Here is a 15,848-nt window from a genome sequence, read left to right on the forward strand (position 1 = left end):
TACTTACTTGTATCTTGCTTATTGTGTTTCTTCAATAACCAGCTTATTACCCTAAGTTTTGTGGTTGTGTTGTTCTCTTGATTATGTTTGAGGGGATATGGTGACAGAGAAGGAAGCTGGGAAGGAAGGAAGGTGGTGACAGAGAAGGAAGCGAGGAAGGAAGGAAGTGTGTTATACAACATGGAAGAATATACTCACAATGAGAGAGTTCCTAACGTTTGTTAATCATCTACTTGAACAAGTTTTGGAAGACAAGAATTCGGAAAAAATGCTCACCACAGTATTCGGAGAAAATGTACATCACAGCTGATACGATATTTTCACAGCGTCTGTGATGTAAAATCTCCTGCAAACAATCCAGAAAGTCGATTGGACGCTCTCTGCAAATTCGTCGTGCTAGCTCTAGTACAAGATGGTATATTCGTTCATGGCTGTGACGCACTATTGAAGTTCAACACATTCACTCACAGAAACCCACAACACAGAATGTGACTACAATTACTCAGCATATGCTCTTGATTCATATATACAGAAACCGCCTTTAAGTCACAGCAGCACTATTAGCTAAACTCTGTGCTAGCGGAATTACAAACCCACTGTAAAGAATGATTACTCTTAACTGTACATTAGCTTATATACTGGTAGTATTGATTTACATTCAAATGTAGTAAGTCGAATGAACGTATTCATCCAACACACCAATCCGTCACACTTTTGGATGTCAACGTCTGGACTCTATGTGGCACGTTTGCAAGTTCACGACTGTGTAAAGTTTAGATTCCTTGCAATTTGATCAGGTCCATTCAACTAAACGGAATCCATCTTCATCTATTAAATATGCTCGTGCTTTAGTTCTTCCCCAATGATAAACTTAAGTTTTATAGCTGAGAGCGTTACACACCAATACTTCTGCACGTGACGTAGCTAGTTATACTGATGTCTGCCAAACCAAACAAATTAGGCTAAAAAACCGTTTACCAGGTTCTGTAGGTGGCCATGATCAGTGTACTTTGAGCAGGAATGCATTTATGAGAGATCATTGTTCTTAGATATATTTCGATTAGATCCATCTTCATGACCCAGGTCACTTTAAGAAGCCAGCTTTTGACATCGTGCATAGATGGGGGCACCTTGATACTTGCTAGAGTGCTAACAGATCTTCATAACCCATACTACTTATTAGCTCCGATGAGGCCGAATCCTTTATTCCAGCGCTAGACCTCAGTTGCAGTATGTATGAAGAGGCATTCATGTGTAGGCTTAGCTGACCTGAGCCTCTACACCATATATTGATGTAATCTGAGTTTTGGAGCAATCACGACCGACAATACCACCATGGAGTTCTTCAAGTTGCACCACCCGGCTGCATATCAGTTGCAGCTTACAACGCTTCGAACATTCGTAGCAGCAGTACTATTGCTGCTACTCTGTTGTCATCCTGGTCGGTTACCTTCACATTCCTACAGTGTCCATGTTATAATCACAAAACCACTAGAATATGTGAGGACTTGACTTAATTCTGTGGACTGGCTGAATGCAATTGTGAGAGAGCCTTCAAGTTTTTTTGTGATACTTATGAAGATAACCGTAGCTCCAATGTATTTTGTGATAATAGAAGGGTTTGTTGAAGTTAATCCATAACCTCCAAAACTTTGGAATCTCTGGAATTCATTTCCACTGCCACATGTGGAAAATTTATGGATTATGCTGCAGTCCCAGCCATTGAGGTGAATGGCATCAGATTCAAGGAAATCTTCAGTTTTGGGGATTCTTATCTTGACATCGGGAACCGCGACCCTAAAAACTTTACCAGAACACCCGTAGGGCCTGTGAATCAGGCATGGATCAATCCTTATGGCCTGACCAACCCTGCAGTTCCGACAGGACGATTCTGTGATGGTCAAGTATTCTCTGATATTCTTGGTAATTCGTATTCTCTTGTCCCCTTTCTTTTGACTACAATCATCTAGTGTTGGATCTAGTGAATCGTTGCATCATTTGATTTGCCAGTGGAATGTTTTACCCTTGTCGAATTGTTTGACAAGTATGCTCAAGCATTGGAATGATGACCGCTCCAGCTGACTACATAGGTCTTCACCCACGCCCTTACATACTTTACGAAGAGCGGCCGTCGACCCGGAAGGAAGATGGCATGAACTTCGCCGTGGGAGGAAGTGGAGTCAAAGACAATTTAGGATTTACGAAGACCCGAGATCAGATCGCTCAGTTGAAGACAGTGATCAATTCAGGAGTTTATTCGGAAACGGTGTACAAAGAGTCGCTCATTTTGTTCACAATCTCTGGCAACGATTACTATGCATTTCTGAGGAACAGCCAAGTCATTGGACTTGCAGTAATCTCGCATTCCATATATTCATGCAAATCAGTAGTATACTTAGTCGTCGTGTTCTTGAATCCCCGGGTCAAAGTAAGCTGATTGTTGGAGACAAATATCCATTGGTTTTGTGCCCTGTATGTTCTGCAACCCTCTCTGCGGGATCGATCTCTAACGTGTTTGAGTTGTTATACCTGTTCATCTAGGAAATTGGCATTTTTATCGTAGCGGTTGTGAATCAACTAGTTGAAGACTTGAAAACATTGTACAACATGGGATTCAGAAATTTCGCCGTATCTACACTCCCACCACTGGGCTGCTTGCCCGGTGTGTCGGCATTTACGGGCAGCCTTTCATGCTTAGAGGTTGCCAATGTAGTTTCGACGACGCACAATTCTTTGCTGAAGGCAATGCTGACCAACAGTTCGTCCATATTAGCAGCAGCGAATTTGATAATTCTAGATAACGAGCTTGCCTTCAGAGAAATACTGTTAAACCAGATCCAAACCCGTAAGCCACCCTCGCGGTCCCTCCGCACCTCCTGGTCTTGCTAGAAATCATGCTTAAGCAGCAAATTTTGATGAGATAACCCATCAAGATGGCCGCGATGTGAGTCACGGCTGCAACTCCTTCATTTACATGATTTAACCCCGTTCTAAAGATTCCAACATACCCTTATCTCTCACGTGTTTCGTGTGCAGAATTTACCTCTGGTTTGAAGGCTTGCTGCAAAGGATCCGGGTCCTTTAACTTGTGTGGTGATGTTGACAAAGCCACACGAACGCCGCTATACACTTTATGCAGCGCAAACACAATTTCGACCTACTTCTTCTGGGACGAGGTGCACCCCACACAGGCTGGATGGAGGTCCGTCTTCAACCTTTTCCTGGGGGGAGAGCCCTTTTCGTTCACGAATGGGAAAAGCCTCGTCCAGTTTCTCAGTACCTGAGCAGACGGTATTAGTATTATTGTCAATAAATAAGGATGGTATAGGTTTCAGTAGAACCCCAATGAACAGGTGAATAAAATGTTCATGTAGTGCAAGCACTTCAACTGCATGGCATCTAGCAAAATGGATCAGGGGGTCTCCGGCATCAAACTGCCACCTCTTAGAGCCAAATTCGTCCAAGATCCAGCCTGCAAAAGGATCCACTGACCTGTTGCTGTACAGGTTTTCTGAATGTCCTGTTGATGTTCCACTGAAGTAAAGATACCGACCATCATAGAAAGACTTCACCATGCAGAACTCGCTCTTCCCAATTAGGTCAACTCCCCAGTCGAGGAACTGTGAACTGTAAAGTTGTCATGGAAAGGAGTTCCAACATGATCCTGACAACATGCAGGATGCTAACCTGAATGGGGGGGGGGGGATCATCGAGCAAACGCCACAGCTGCGGTAGCACTGTCGAGACCCCCGGTGTGAGTGAATGAGTGAGTGAAAGAGTGAGTGAGTGAGTGAGTGAGCGAGCAAGTGATGCAGGGCCATTAAGAAGCATGAGCAGCACCACAGGCCCACAATGGAATCCAGTCCAGTGCAGTCCAACCCAGTACTGAATAGTCCAGCCCAGCTCAGTCAGGAATTCCCCCAATTCCATTCCCTCCAGCTATTAACAGTTCCCTCACTGTAGCAGTCCACCCCTCTCCTTTTCTTGAAGGTTCCAGTTTGAGTTCGATCAAGGCGCCCCGCATGGGTTTGCTTTTTGACAGTTGAGAGTGAAGCTTTCGTTATCTGTTCACATGTGTGTGTGTGTGTGTCTATAAATATTTATTGGTGTGTAAATATTATCAAAGAGTAATTTTTGCATCTATTTTTAAAAAATATTGTCATTCATGCAATTTAAATCTTTTCTGTGTGAATCTAAAAACTTGGTTCCAGCTATCATTTTACTCCCATTCCTGATTTTTTTACATTTATAAAAAATTAATCCGATTATTATGTAAATTCAGATCTCACTCACAGTTGTACTTATAATGTTCAAGGTATAAACATGTATGATTTTGATGTGATTATTAAAAATCTAACATTATAATTATTTTCATATTTTTAATAAATAAAAATAAAAATAAAGTTTAGTTGAATCAATCATTTTTAAGTTAGAATTATATAAACAAATCATGTTGCAAATGTTTATTGATCGTGATTACTTCGGTCATTTATTTGTACCGTTTCACATATTTTTTCATTAAAATTTGAAGTAAATTTTTGTATTGTGAACGCAAATATATATTTTTTAACGTGTGATGTACTACTAGTCTGCAATCAAATGGCTATTACAGTTTTCTTGACATTCCTGTCTTTGCAATAAAGCAAATTCCTAAATTGATTCTTAGCCCTAGGGTGTTCTATTTTCTATTTTCTTATTTTAATAATAGATCATCAAAAATATTCAACAATATAAATAGTAAATTAAATGTTCAATTTCATGAAAAAAAACACGAGTATTGCTACATTAATAAAGAAATAGTTCTAATTGTAAGATTTTTGTGTCGAAATCTGTATAAATAATCCTGAATTTTATCAATATCTATCTTTAAATTTTATCCAAAAAAACTATATAAGATGTCCTAATTTTTGGTACTGAAAGTGTAGATGTAGAAACATTTATTGTGTTACAAAAATAACCATTTTATTGATTGGTTTTTGTCTACACATGATGTATTATTATTGTAATCAAACAATTATGGAAGTTGGAAAATTAGGATAACAATAGAAATATAATCTAAAAAAACTTGTAAAATACTGTGGTTAGTTCTTTCTAATAATTACACTTCTACCCTGCAGAAATACAGCTTGAATTACAACATTTAAAATAAATCAATAAAATCCTACATATTTGTTAACTGGATATAGTACATATGACTTGTGAAGTTTTAAATTATAATGAGTTTAACTGATAATGGTGAGTCTTATGCAAAATAAAAATTATATATATATATATATATATATTATATATTATCATGATGAGTAAATTAGAAGTATACTCATGTATTAATAAACATTATTTACAATATTTATAATTTTGAAACAAATTGTCATTTTGTTTGTCATTTTGTTTGTTTGTTGGTTGGTTTGTTTGTTTGTGTTTTTATTTTTTTAAATGGAACAATTTGAGGGAAGTTTCAATGTCTGTATTTTGTTTTTACAACTGTCTGCTTTTATTTTAATGAGTTTTCAGCTTCCAGAATAATTCAAGGAATTTATGCTTTCAATTAACCACGGAAGCATGATTTTTCCTCCATAAATTGGTTGAATAGAGCCATACATTATTCTAAAAATATCCATGATCAATAGACGTGTGCTTTTCTGCCTGGACATTAATTTTCTACAAACTGTTTAAAACTGTACATCAAAGCATGCTTTTTGATAGTGTTTGACTTTTATGAATGTAAGTTAAACGAATCGCAAATATTCTTCAATGATTAAGCTCTACCAATCTGCCATAATTTTAAAATATCGAAATGCCGAAATGGTAACAAATGACTTTAAATAATATTAGAAAATGACCACACTACAATTCATGCATAACCAAGGCCGTAAGGAGTTGTTTGATTCGTCACAGAAACTAGAACCTCCTTTGTAGATAGTATAATAAACATTATAAGATAGAGCTTAAAAATAGCAATGGATTGCAATGAATCATTACAAAATGAAAAAACAAATAAAATGTCATATTTTTTAAAGCAAGTAGTAGAGGGCGCTGGGGGATTATCAAAATATCATTAACCAAGAGAAGTGGCACCACCAATACTCAAAAAACAAATTGGGGGTGAGGCCCATCAACGCTCTGGCGGTGATTAATTTTCTATCATATAATTATTTATAATTTACAACCATTTTGTTGGGGTTCCCCTGAGGAAACATCTCCATCGCCTTCCCTTATTCCACAGGCATCCAAAAATCCTCATACCCAAATCCATGTCAGCATGCACACAAACACACACACAGCATGGGTTTCATTCATCAATCAAAGTCAATAGTTTCATCCATCATCCATCCACCCACACACCCACCTGACTTTAGACATGAGGGCTTGAGGAACCTTCAGTCCCTGGAGATACATAAGGCTGTAGGGGGACATGAACCAGCATCAACCTGGAGGCAACATGGACCCACCCACATATGAGGAGGAGAGCCATTTACCAGGTGAGGACATGTTCCCTTACTCCTCTTCTCCGCCAAGGTGGAAAGAGAATGACCGAGGCTCCCCGTCCTTAGTGCCGCCCAACCTCCAAGCGGCAACCGGAAGACCGATGAAATACGGGGATGAAGATGAACACGGAGCTGGCGCAGCCTGGGGAGCGGAGATGCAGATGAGCGGAAACACACACACACTCCGATGGATGAACGTTGGAACCGAGGAACTAATGTGGTCGCAGGAGTCATCATCCCTCGAAACCTGTGCAGGCAGGCGGCGGAAACCCAGTGGATGAATGAAACCCGTTTAGGTGCATCCTCGAAATGGCCGCGGATGAATGAGGGGGGGTTGGGGGTGGAGTGGATGAATGATGGGAAGGATGAAGGGAGGAAGCACTGGTGGAGTGTCAGTGGCTTGCTTGGCCTGCTGTGCCTTGCTGGGGCGCGCAGGCCTGCAGGGTGGAGGGCTCACAGAACATCCACCAAGGACGACGGATGGGTTGTGATTGCCACTCGTTGCGATGGTTGCGTGGTGGGCTGGGCTGTGGATACCGATCTGTACACTCGAGCTGCGATTTCCTATCCCGACGTGTTTCGATTCTCGAGTCAGGCTGGTTTCGGGCAGACATTTGCAGCTTCGCTTTCAGCTCTTCTGAATCCCCTCCTGAATTTGGGGCATCGAGGAATCGCTTCAGGTACAAACTTTTCGGTTTGTTGGCAACAGATTGCGACTGATTTGATAGCACGAGAGTGTGAATTTCGTAAATTTTTAGCAGCTGCTGTGTCGGTAGTACTGAAGGTGGAGCCATGGGAGTGTTGGGTTTGGGATATTCTGTACCCTAAGATGGTTGTGGCATGAAGGTGGAACATTTAGGGGAGGCCCAGCGTGGTTTCTGGAGAGTATAGCCAACAACAGTGTAGTTTCTGTTGTTGGGTCTTGGGTTTGTGATGGAGCTGGAAAGGGATCTGATGACTGGGGCCAGAGCTTGGAGAACTTGGTTAATGGTGATGTGTGTGAGTAGGTAGCGGAAATGGTGAAGGGAGTGTGAGGTAGTGGCGTGTGAGGGATATTTAGGGTTTTTGTCGGAATCCAGTAGATTAGTGGACTACCGATGGAAGGGGAACAGGGTGGAGCAGAATCGGGAGGAGGAGGAGGAGGTAATGGAATACTCCGCAAGCCAACTCCTTCAAGACCGCAAGCCACGATGGTTGTTGGAGCAGGGGAACATGGGATAGGTTTTAAACCGTTGGAGGGTTCTATGTCGTCGATGGTTTCAGGGTTCTTGGCGGACCAGGAGGGTGGAACGGAAGAAAACAGGTCATTTTCGCATTTGTTGGCAGGAGCAATCAACTCGCCCACCCCTGATAGTGTAGACAGATCGGTAGATGGCAGATCCACGTCCATGGAGTCTGGAACTAATGGTGGTACTGGAAACCACCAAGCAGAAGCTACTGATGGCAGAGGCTCCTCGCCAGGGACTGCAGGGGGGAGCTTTGCGGAGAGGCTCGCAGCTCGCGGAGCAGCTAATAAAGTCGCTGATAGTGGAGGTCATCCCAGCTCTGGTCGACCTCCTAATAATAACCGGTTCAAGGTTCTGCAGCCGTCGCGCATTCCTATACCTCGCCAAGGGGCATATCTCACTATTCCCCCTGGTCTCAGTCCCACTACTCTGTTCGATTCTTCTCCAGTTCTCGTGTCTACGTCTCAGGTACAATCCCCAGGACGTGACTACTGCTGGGAGGATTTATTCTATTTACTTCAAATTCAGCAACTTCATGTTTCTTAGGGTTGTATCTTCTAATGGTGCTCCACCTCCTTTTTTATTTGTTTTTGTTTTATCTTTTTTTTTAAAAATCTTTTTTTCGTTCCTATTTCTTGTCGTTCCTACAGCAGCAGTGTTTTTATTTTTATTTTTTCTCTTTGTCTTTCTCTTCTGGTAAACTGGTCTTCAGTCAGAGCCATCTCCGACAACTGGCACATATCCTATGCCTCCTTTTTTCAACGGCTCACTCACCCGACCTGTTGCCAAAGTGGGAGAAGTTTCCAAGGAGCGTAGTGCCGAGCAGACTTTTGTTTTCAAGCCATTTTTACATTCAGTTCCGCGCCCTCCACTACCGCCTAGCTTGGTAAGGTTGCGCTTACATATCTGCTGAATCCCATCGGTCGTTCTGCATGTCAAATTCTTATTTGTAAATTCTGGTGACACTCTTCAGTATTTGGTGTAACACACCTTCGTATCGTTGTCAATTTCCTCCTCTTAATGTTGTCAATCAAACCTCAGCTTCTCCGTTGTTAGTTACGTAGTTTTCTATTTTCTCATCACAATTTTTCTTTGATAACAAGGATTGGATAAACAGTCTTTTAGTTTCTTGTGGTACATTTTCAGCTCCACCTGGGTTTTGGTTTTGAGGCATCGGTACAGGAATTGCAGGCCTTTCTTGTGCATTTCTAGTATAACGGTTGAAGTGTGGGTTGTTGTTTTTATACTGCCCTAAAATGAAATATCATTGAGATTAATTTCCTTCGTTACTGACTTGACTACACCAAAGCAGTCAACCTTCGGTGGGACGTCACAGCATCAACCTGTTGCTATTCCTCAATTGCATGAAGCCCCTACACAGCAGCCGCAGCCTGTGACCTCCTCCTCGACTCTTTCTGCATCAGTTGTGCCGCCAGCACCTCCCTTTCTGTCGCAAGCTCCTTCTTCCACAGCATTTCCAGTTGCTGTTCCTGTGACCTTAGATGTCCAGCCCTTGCAAGCTCGAGTTGTTTTGCAATCCCAGTCGACAGCAATTGATTCTCAGCCTTCTCAACCTACTGCTTCTCATAGTTCTCAAGGATCTGAGCAGCAGGCACCTCCTGCTGCCGTGTCGACGATCGTTGATAGACCATCAGAGGATGGATACAATTGGCGAAAGTATGGGCAAAAGCATGTAAAGGGCAGCGAGTACCCACGAAGCTACTACAAGTGCACACATATCAACTGTCTCATGAAGAAAAAGGTAGAGCGTTCACGTGATGGACAAGTGACGGAAATTATTTATAAGGGTGACCACAACCATCCCAAGCCTCAACCAACTCGACGTTTAGCATTGAGTGGCGCTCACCTTATATCTGACAGTTCAGGTGAGGAACATCACATGATCCGCCTGTGTAATTCCAAATTCAGAATTTTTTAGCCCGCATCTTGATAAAAAAATAAAAAAATAAAAATTGCGATCGAGGTACTTACACTTCGTCTATTCCAGTTCCAGACTAGGTCTAATTTTATCCCCCCTCCCCCCACTCTCTGTCTCTGTCTCTCTCTCTCGTCTTCAGACAATGGATAGTAAATTTGTCACTATTGTCTTGGAAGTTTTGAGTGTCTTCTCTTGCCAATGAAGTTTCGATTCTACGAGAGCTGCTTTGCAAAGTAGGCAGCCCTTCATTTCTAGCTTAGGTACCAGACCAAAGCAATGATAGTTCAGATCTGAACCTATGATACAAATTAATCAGACGAATCCTAGCTTATCTCTCTACCATGGTATGGCTCTGTCATGGTTATGGCCATGGCCAAACGCTTTGTCGACTCAGCCAATGATTCCTGTGTTGCTTTACAACCCGAACCGCTTGTAGGGCGTTTAATGATAATGTATGTATCCCGTAATATTTTGTGTTAGAAGGCTTACACATATTTTTAATAGTTATTCCAGGAGCTGGATTTGCTTCTATGGTAAAGAATGAAGGTGGAAATACGGAGCGTGATAGTTCAGATGTGTCTAAAGGACGGACAGGATCTGCATCAGGGGCAACTGGTACCACTGACCCGTCCTCCCCTTCGACTAGCGACGACGAGGGTGGCGCAGGGAGTAAACATTCCACTGAGGATGGCGATGACGATGAGCCTGACTCGAAGCGCAGGTACTTTAGGCTTGTTTATTTCACCAGAAATTGAATTCTTCATTCCGTGGTGCTGTGCCGTGTTGTAGCGGGCAGCAGGGTATCTTTTCAGATGAACTAATAATGGAATTACTGCAGATACTCTTTGTCACGTTGTCATGCTTCAGTTGTGATGCAAATTTTGTCTGTGAGGGTGAGAAGCTGATTTTAGAAAATTTCAAAATTAGTGAATTTCTTCTTGAGCGATGGGGTTTCTGTCCAGTACTTTCGAGCTATATGTTCCCCCTGTCTTTTGTCTTGTGTGTCTAATGTTATCTACGCAGTTGTACAATATGGTTTTGTACTCACTCGTATTCACTTGAATTCTCTTTGGCTAATTACAACATGGTTATTCCATTTTAGCACATATTTATCTTGGTTGTGGTTTATTTTGTGCGCTTACATGTTTGTTGCTATTTTGGGTTTAGGAAAACTGACAAGAAGTCTAAGGATCCAGTACCTCCTCCAAGAATGATTCGGGAACCGCGGGTAGTTGTGCAAACTACAAGTGACGTTGATATTCTGGACGATGGTTACCGCTGGCGCAAATATGGCCAGAAAGTGGTGAAGGGGAATCCTCATCCTCGGTATGTTCCCCTTCGGATGTCAGTCTCGCTAGTAGTTAACCTGTTGTATCTTAACACTTTCTCATTCTCATTTTTTACTTCTTTCTTCTCTCTGTTGTTCTTGTGCATGTTGGAATTATTTAAAAACTGTTCACTGTCGTTTTGGTGGGAGGCATGACTGCTGTCTTTTAAGGTCAAAGTTGGGCGTTTAATTTAAGGACCTAGCTAAATTGATATTTTCCAAAAGAAGTTCCTGTTCATGATGTTGAAGTCCTGACGTCTTGACATTGAACTGTTGCCATGACCTGTAGGAGCTACTATAAGTGCACAAATGTGGGTTGTCCGGTCCGGAAGCATGTTGAGAGAGCCTCTAACGACCCGAAGGCGGTGATTACTACCTACGAAGGGAAGCACAATCATGATGTACCTGCTGCTCGTAATGTTGGACATGACGTGGCAATGCAGACTGCAGCCCCTGTTGCTGCAACAGCTAGGTCATTACAAGACCAAGGTATTAGCTTTGGTAACAGCTTTGGGCAACCTCCTGAGGATAGCGCCTCTAGGTGGAACAGGGGATCTGGGGACGTGGAATTGGGAATGAGTGTTGGTCTGGGTCCCAGGGTACAGGGAGCTAGGGAACAGGGCCCTCTTGCCGCCACTGCAGTAAGCCTCGCGGCATCTATTGGGCATCCCAGTTTCGATGATGCTAGGGCTCCTCTGCAAAGCAGAGAGCCCTTCATGTCTGGCTTTGGTACCAGGCCAAAGCAGGAGCAACCAGAACCTACCACACAAACTAATCTGATGAATTCTAACTCATCTCTCCACCATAGCATGGCTCCTGTCTAGGTCGTGGTCATGGCCAAACGCTTTGTCGATTCTGCGCCTCTCTGCAAGCATTCAATGCTAGCCTTTAGGGTGCCATGATACTGCAAGAAAATGGAGTGTTAACATGTCCATACCAACATATATCTGTCAAGTAGTGGAGTAGGAAAGAAAATCCCAACTTCCCTCCTCACTTCTAGTACCGTGGCTCACTTACATGGAGCTTAGTATGATGCTGTGGTTAGGGACAAACTCTTTCTGGGGTAAGGTTGATTGTCCCTTTTTGGACATTTCTTTCCTGATAGTTATTTACTTCATCTGCTGTTTGCATTTTGTTGTGTCTGTAGATGATATATTATTGTGACTACAGAGGGCTCGTGTACGCTGACTTTTATCTTGGTGATTGTAAGAGTAAAGTCGAGAGATACTGATGAAGCAATCGGTTTATCTATATTGCTCATGGGGAGTTACAAACCTGGGTTAGTGATGTTTGCGTAGGTGAGAGCTTCGAGGACTGTAGTACTGTACATTACTGAGTGGCTTGTTATCACACACAGTGGCTGCCGAAAACTTATAATTAGTGAAACTTGCATAGGATAGTATGCCTTGCTCCACCGTTAAGGTATGTAGAGTTCTTTTATGCGTGCTTTTTCTCAGAAGGCCCCGATCGAGTGCGACTTGGTTTGGGTAATCTTGAGGTGTTTTCCGTCAGATTCAGGTAAACAATAAAGTTTTGGCGATCGCCTGTGCCAGCAAACTCATATTTACTGTTTATGTTAGATTCTTACCCGCCGTAGTTGATGAATTGCAGGATTCTTTATTTGCGTCACTCCATGTATTTCATATTTTTAAGAGATGCGTAAGGCTTTGGTTGTGTTTCAGTTAACCTTCATTGCTTGTTTATATTTCTGGATTTGGTACTCAATTATTCTATGTGAGTTGATTGCGCTGGTGGAAGGTATTGCTGGAGTGCAATCTTGGTGTTGCGGTTGACGACTCGTAACATGCTAGGAACAAGCAACGAACTGACTCAAAAAAAATCCTTGTCAACTAGAAATTCGTGGTTGCTAACCTGAAGGTTGAAGCCATGGAGAATTATTGTACCAACTGTAACAATAACAGGGATACGGTCGGTAAATCTGGACTACAATGTTTACAACCGTGCACCGTGCTAGGAAATTCGAAGCTAATCCAAGGCTTCAGATTTAAGTCGTCGTCACTGGTGTCACCATCATCAGCTCTAACCGTTTGTGAAAATCCTTTCTTTCGGGTTGGTCTGCCCAATTTGGACTTCCAGGTGGTGCGTTTTTCCTTGAATATAATCAGGTGAGTCTTGAATCAGGAAGTGGGATTGTCATGCTATGTGACGAGTCTCTGCATGCACAGGGTAATCTGCTGGCAGTTGGGGTGACGTCAGCAAAACCTAATGCCCAAATTACCAATTGAAGGTCGAAGCTTTAGGATAAATCTGGACACTTTTTTTTTTCAAAAAAATATATCACGTGCAGCTCAATTCGAGTTAAGATGATGTCAAAACAAAAAGTTACTTGTTGATAATGAACAGCTCATGATACTCGTTCTTTGGTCCTTATTTCTCGTCCTCTGGGAGCAATTTTCGAACTGTTGCGTAGTTATTGGATTCGAATCACAGTTATCGCTGTTTTGTTATTTTTATTTTTATTTTTAAAAATCTGAAGGCATTCTAATGTGAAACAAAATTTAGTTTTCCTATTACTGTCTATTTGGTTGGCATTCAATATTCTTACGTAATCAATTGGATGCAAACAAATTTTCATTGGAGTTTGGAATTGATTCGCTTGTATCCAACCGGGACACTTGGCTCTCGATCACGGAGATACAAAAAACAAATGGAATGGGATTCTCCACCATGAAGAGCAACGTCAAGGGGTGCAATCCAGAACAGGTGGGCCAAGGAGCGTGTCAGCCAATGGAGGTACAAGGTTTGGATAAAACTGCAGATATGGCGATCGCCGGAGCCATTCGTTTGGCTTCGTCCCTTCTTCATCTTCACTTCTCGATCGCTTACCTTTGCGCATTGAAGCAACGATTGCCTTTTCCGTATCTATTGGCTTAGCTACAGCATTCGCTCGAAAGAGAGGGAGTGACAGAAAGAGAGGCAGATAGAGAGGGGAATAGTGCTAGACATAGGCATCGCAGCAATGGCGTGCATAGCGGCTGTGTCGTCTGGACTTGTCGTCAAAGGTGCCTCCCTGGCTTCAGCCAAAAGTGGCGTCTCTGGTGCGTCCGTCACCGTTGCTGCTCCCTGCGTCGGCCCCGTTGCATCCAGGAGTGTCACCGTGAGAGCCTCTAAGGGTGAAGAGAGTGAGATCGTGAGTCGTCGAACGGCGCTTGCTTTGGTTGCCGGTGTCGTTGCCGCTGGAGCCAGGATCGCACCCGCCAATGCTGCCTACGGTGAAAGTGGTAAGTGATGATCCGTGTGGTAATGGTTTTTGCCTTAGATCGAATGGAAAGTGGTGTCGATGTTGCTTCGCATTGATGGTAATTTCATGTACATAGGTTTGTGTGCATGAGCGTACGCTTGTATTGATTTGCATGGAAAATTGACTGCACAAGTGACTGCTTTTGGTCGGCAGCCAATGTGTTCGGTGCTCCCAAGCAATCCACTGGCTTCAACCCCTACAGCGGCAATGGATTCTCTCTGGAGATTCCGTCTAAGTGGAACCCCAGCAAGGAAAAAGAGTTTCCCGGAACAGTGTTGAGATATGAGGACAACTTTGATTCCACCACTAACTTGTTTGTGTCCATTACCCCTGCAACCAAGGGAAGCATCACTGAATACGGCCCTCCAGAGAAATTCTTGGATGAGGTTTGCCGCTGAGATACCCAGACTTGTGCTTGGTCAATTGACAATCCTACATTTTTATTCCTTTGTCGTACCTACGCTTGACACACTTGCCACTCTAGCAATTAGGCCTATGACAGGGAAATGTTTTAGATCCTGATAGGTCTAGCATGGTGTGGTCCCTCTGCATACGTTCTTGGCTGGAAGCAAATTCCGACAGCTCATGTGGTAGGGCTCTTCGCCAATGCAATTTCCGAAGCGTACACTCAGTACTTTCTTGTACTCGCAACCGCAGGTCTCTTACCTTTTCGGAAAGCAAGCTTACAGTGGTAAGACCGCTTCCGAGGGAGGCTTTGAGAACAACGCCGTTGCAACTGCAGCAGTACTTGAAGCTAACTCAATGGAGGTGAATGGAAGACCTTACTACAAGCTCAGCGTACTCACACGTACTGCTGATGGAGACGAAGGAGGCAAGCATCAGTTGATCGCCGCTACCGTGAAGGACGGGAACTTGTACTTGTTTAAGGCCCAAGCTGGTGATAAGAGATGGTTCAAGGGTGTGAAGAAATTCGTGGAGGGATCATGGAACTCATTCACCGTGGCTTAGATTGTAAACCTGACGTCCCATGTAGCATGATCAAATATTGTCAATATATTATTGTAACACTGGAACCCTACCGGAGCGTTGTAAAAACTATGCAGGGATTGATGTGTACAAGATTTGTATTCCTCTCTTCCTGCACTATCGTTTCGGTTCCATCCCTCATAACATGAAGAACGGGTTGTTCAAAACGAGCTTGGATTCTTCACTGCCGAGCGACGAGAAGAATTCATCCTAATTGCCGATATGTTTGTGTGCTCATACACCCAATATTCTATTACCACATCCCAGAAGATTGTGGCAAATATTTTTGTTTCTACTTCGACAACCTAAATTATTTAAATACGTTACTATCCTGCTGACGCTGTGACACGCACTATCTGTCTGATTGAGGTTCGTCACCTCTGTAGTACGCCACAGATTCCTGATATGCATTATGCAGAAAATGCTGTGAACCGAACGCTATTTAATAAGACAACTACTCACAAGCCACAGAACCATTCTGCACTGTGGAACGTGTGATGGAGTAGTCACAGCTGATCGGACACTCTCCCTCCAAGACTGAACTAGGTTACGAGGGAAGAAAACGTTCACTGTCCAACTGCAACTGCTCATTCCGCGTGAAACCTGTGCATTGAAGCGCTCG

At 43.0% G+C, this 15,848-nt stretch overlaps 4 protein-coding genes across 8 annotated transcripts; all 4 read left to right on the forward strand.

The window, feature by feature from the left end:
• Nucleotides 1–1,092: 1,092 nt before the first annotated feature.
• Nucleotides 1,093–3,566, forward strand: LOC112274187 (GDSL esterase/lipase At5g03600). 2 transcript variants are annotated; one of them, XM_024503439.3, is made up of 5 exons: nt 1,093–1,441; nt 1,714–1,923; nt 2,091–2,353; nt 2,542–2,845; nt 3,037–3,566. In XM_024503439.3, exons 1-5 carry the CDS (start codon nt 1,336–1,338, stop codon nt 3,282–3,284), a joined length of 1,131 nt encoding a protein of 376 aa, XP_024359207.1. In that variant the 5' UTR covers nt 1,093–1,335; the 3' UTR covers nt 3,285–3,566. The 2 variants fall into 2 exon arrangements, with proteins under 2 accessions (XP_024359207.1, XP_024359198.1); XM_024503430.3 differs by having other exon boundaries at nt 1,208–1,441; nt 2,079–2,353.
• A 3,091-nt stretch (nt 3,567–6,657) lies between these two features.
• Nucleotides 6,658–7,531, forward strand: LOC149989763 (uncharacterized). The gene is made up of 2 exons (XM_090247845.1): nt 6,658–7,165; nt 7,332–7,531. Exons 1-2 carry the CDS (start codon nt 6,673–6,675, stop codon nt 7,490–7,492), a joined length of 654 nt encoding a protein of 217 aa, XP_090103971.1. The 5' UTR covers nt 6,658–6,672; the 3' UTR covers nt 7,493–7,531.
• On the forward strand, nt 7,433–12,549 carry LOC112278723 (WRKY transcription factor SUSIBA2). Of its 4 annotated transcripts, none has more exons than XM_024512391.3 (6): nt 7,433–8,179; nt 8,424–8,597; nt 9,021–9,597; nt 10,155–10,371; nt 10,818–10,976; nt 11,267–12,549. In XM_024512391.3, the coding sequence occupies exons 1-6, from the start codon at nt 7,583–7,585 to the stop codon at nt 11,799–11,801; spliced, it is 2,259 nt and encodes a 752-aa protein (XP_024368159.1). In that variant the 5' UTR covers nt 7,433–7,582; the 3' UTR covers nt 11,802–12,549. The 4 variants fall into 4 exon arrangements, with proteins under 4 accessions (XP_024368159.1, XP_024368161.1, XP_024368160.1 ...); XM_024512393.3 differs by having other exon boundaries at nt 10,164–10,371; XM_024512392.3 differs by having other exon boundaries at nt 9,024–9,597.
• Nucleotides 12,550–13,899: 1,350 nt separating this feature from the next.
• LOC112278725 (oxygen-evolving enhancer protein 2, chloroplastic-like) lies at nt 13,900–15,396 on the forward strand. The gene is made up of 3 exons (XM_024512394.3): nt 13,900–14,219; nt 14,393–14,625; nt 14,897–15,396. Exons 1-3 carry the CDS (start codon nt 13,958–13,960, stop codon nt 15,206–15,208), a joined length of 807 nt encoding a protein of 268 aa, XP_024368162.1. The 5' UTR covers nt 13,900–13,957; the 3' UTR covers nt 15,209–15,396.
• The last annotated feature ends 452 nt before the right edge of the window (nt 15,397–15,848 follow it).

This window comes from Physcomitrium patens, chromosome 2 (genome assembly GCF_059467195.1).
Source record: "Physcomitrium patens ecotype Gransden chromosome 2, ASM5946719v1, whole genome shotgun sequence".
Taxonomy (NCBI): Eukaryota; Viridiplantae; Streptophyta; class Bryopsida; order Funariales; family Funariaceae; genus Physcomitrium; species Physcomitrium patens.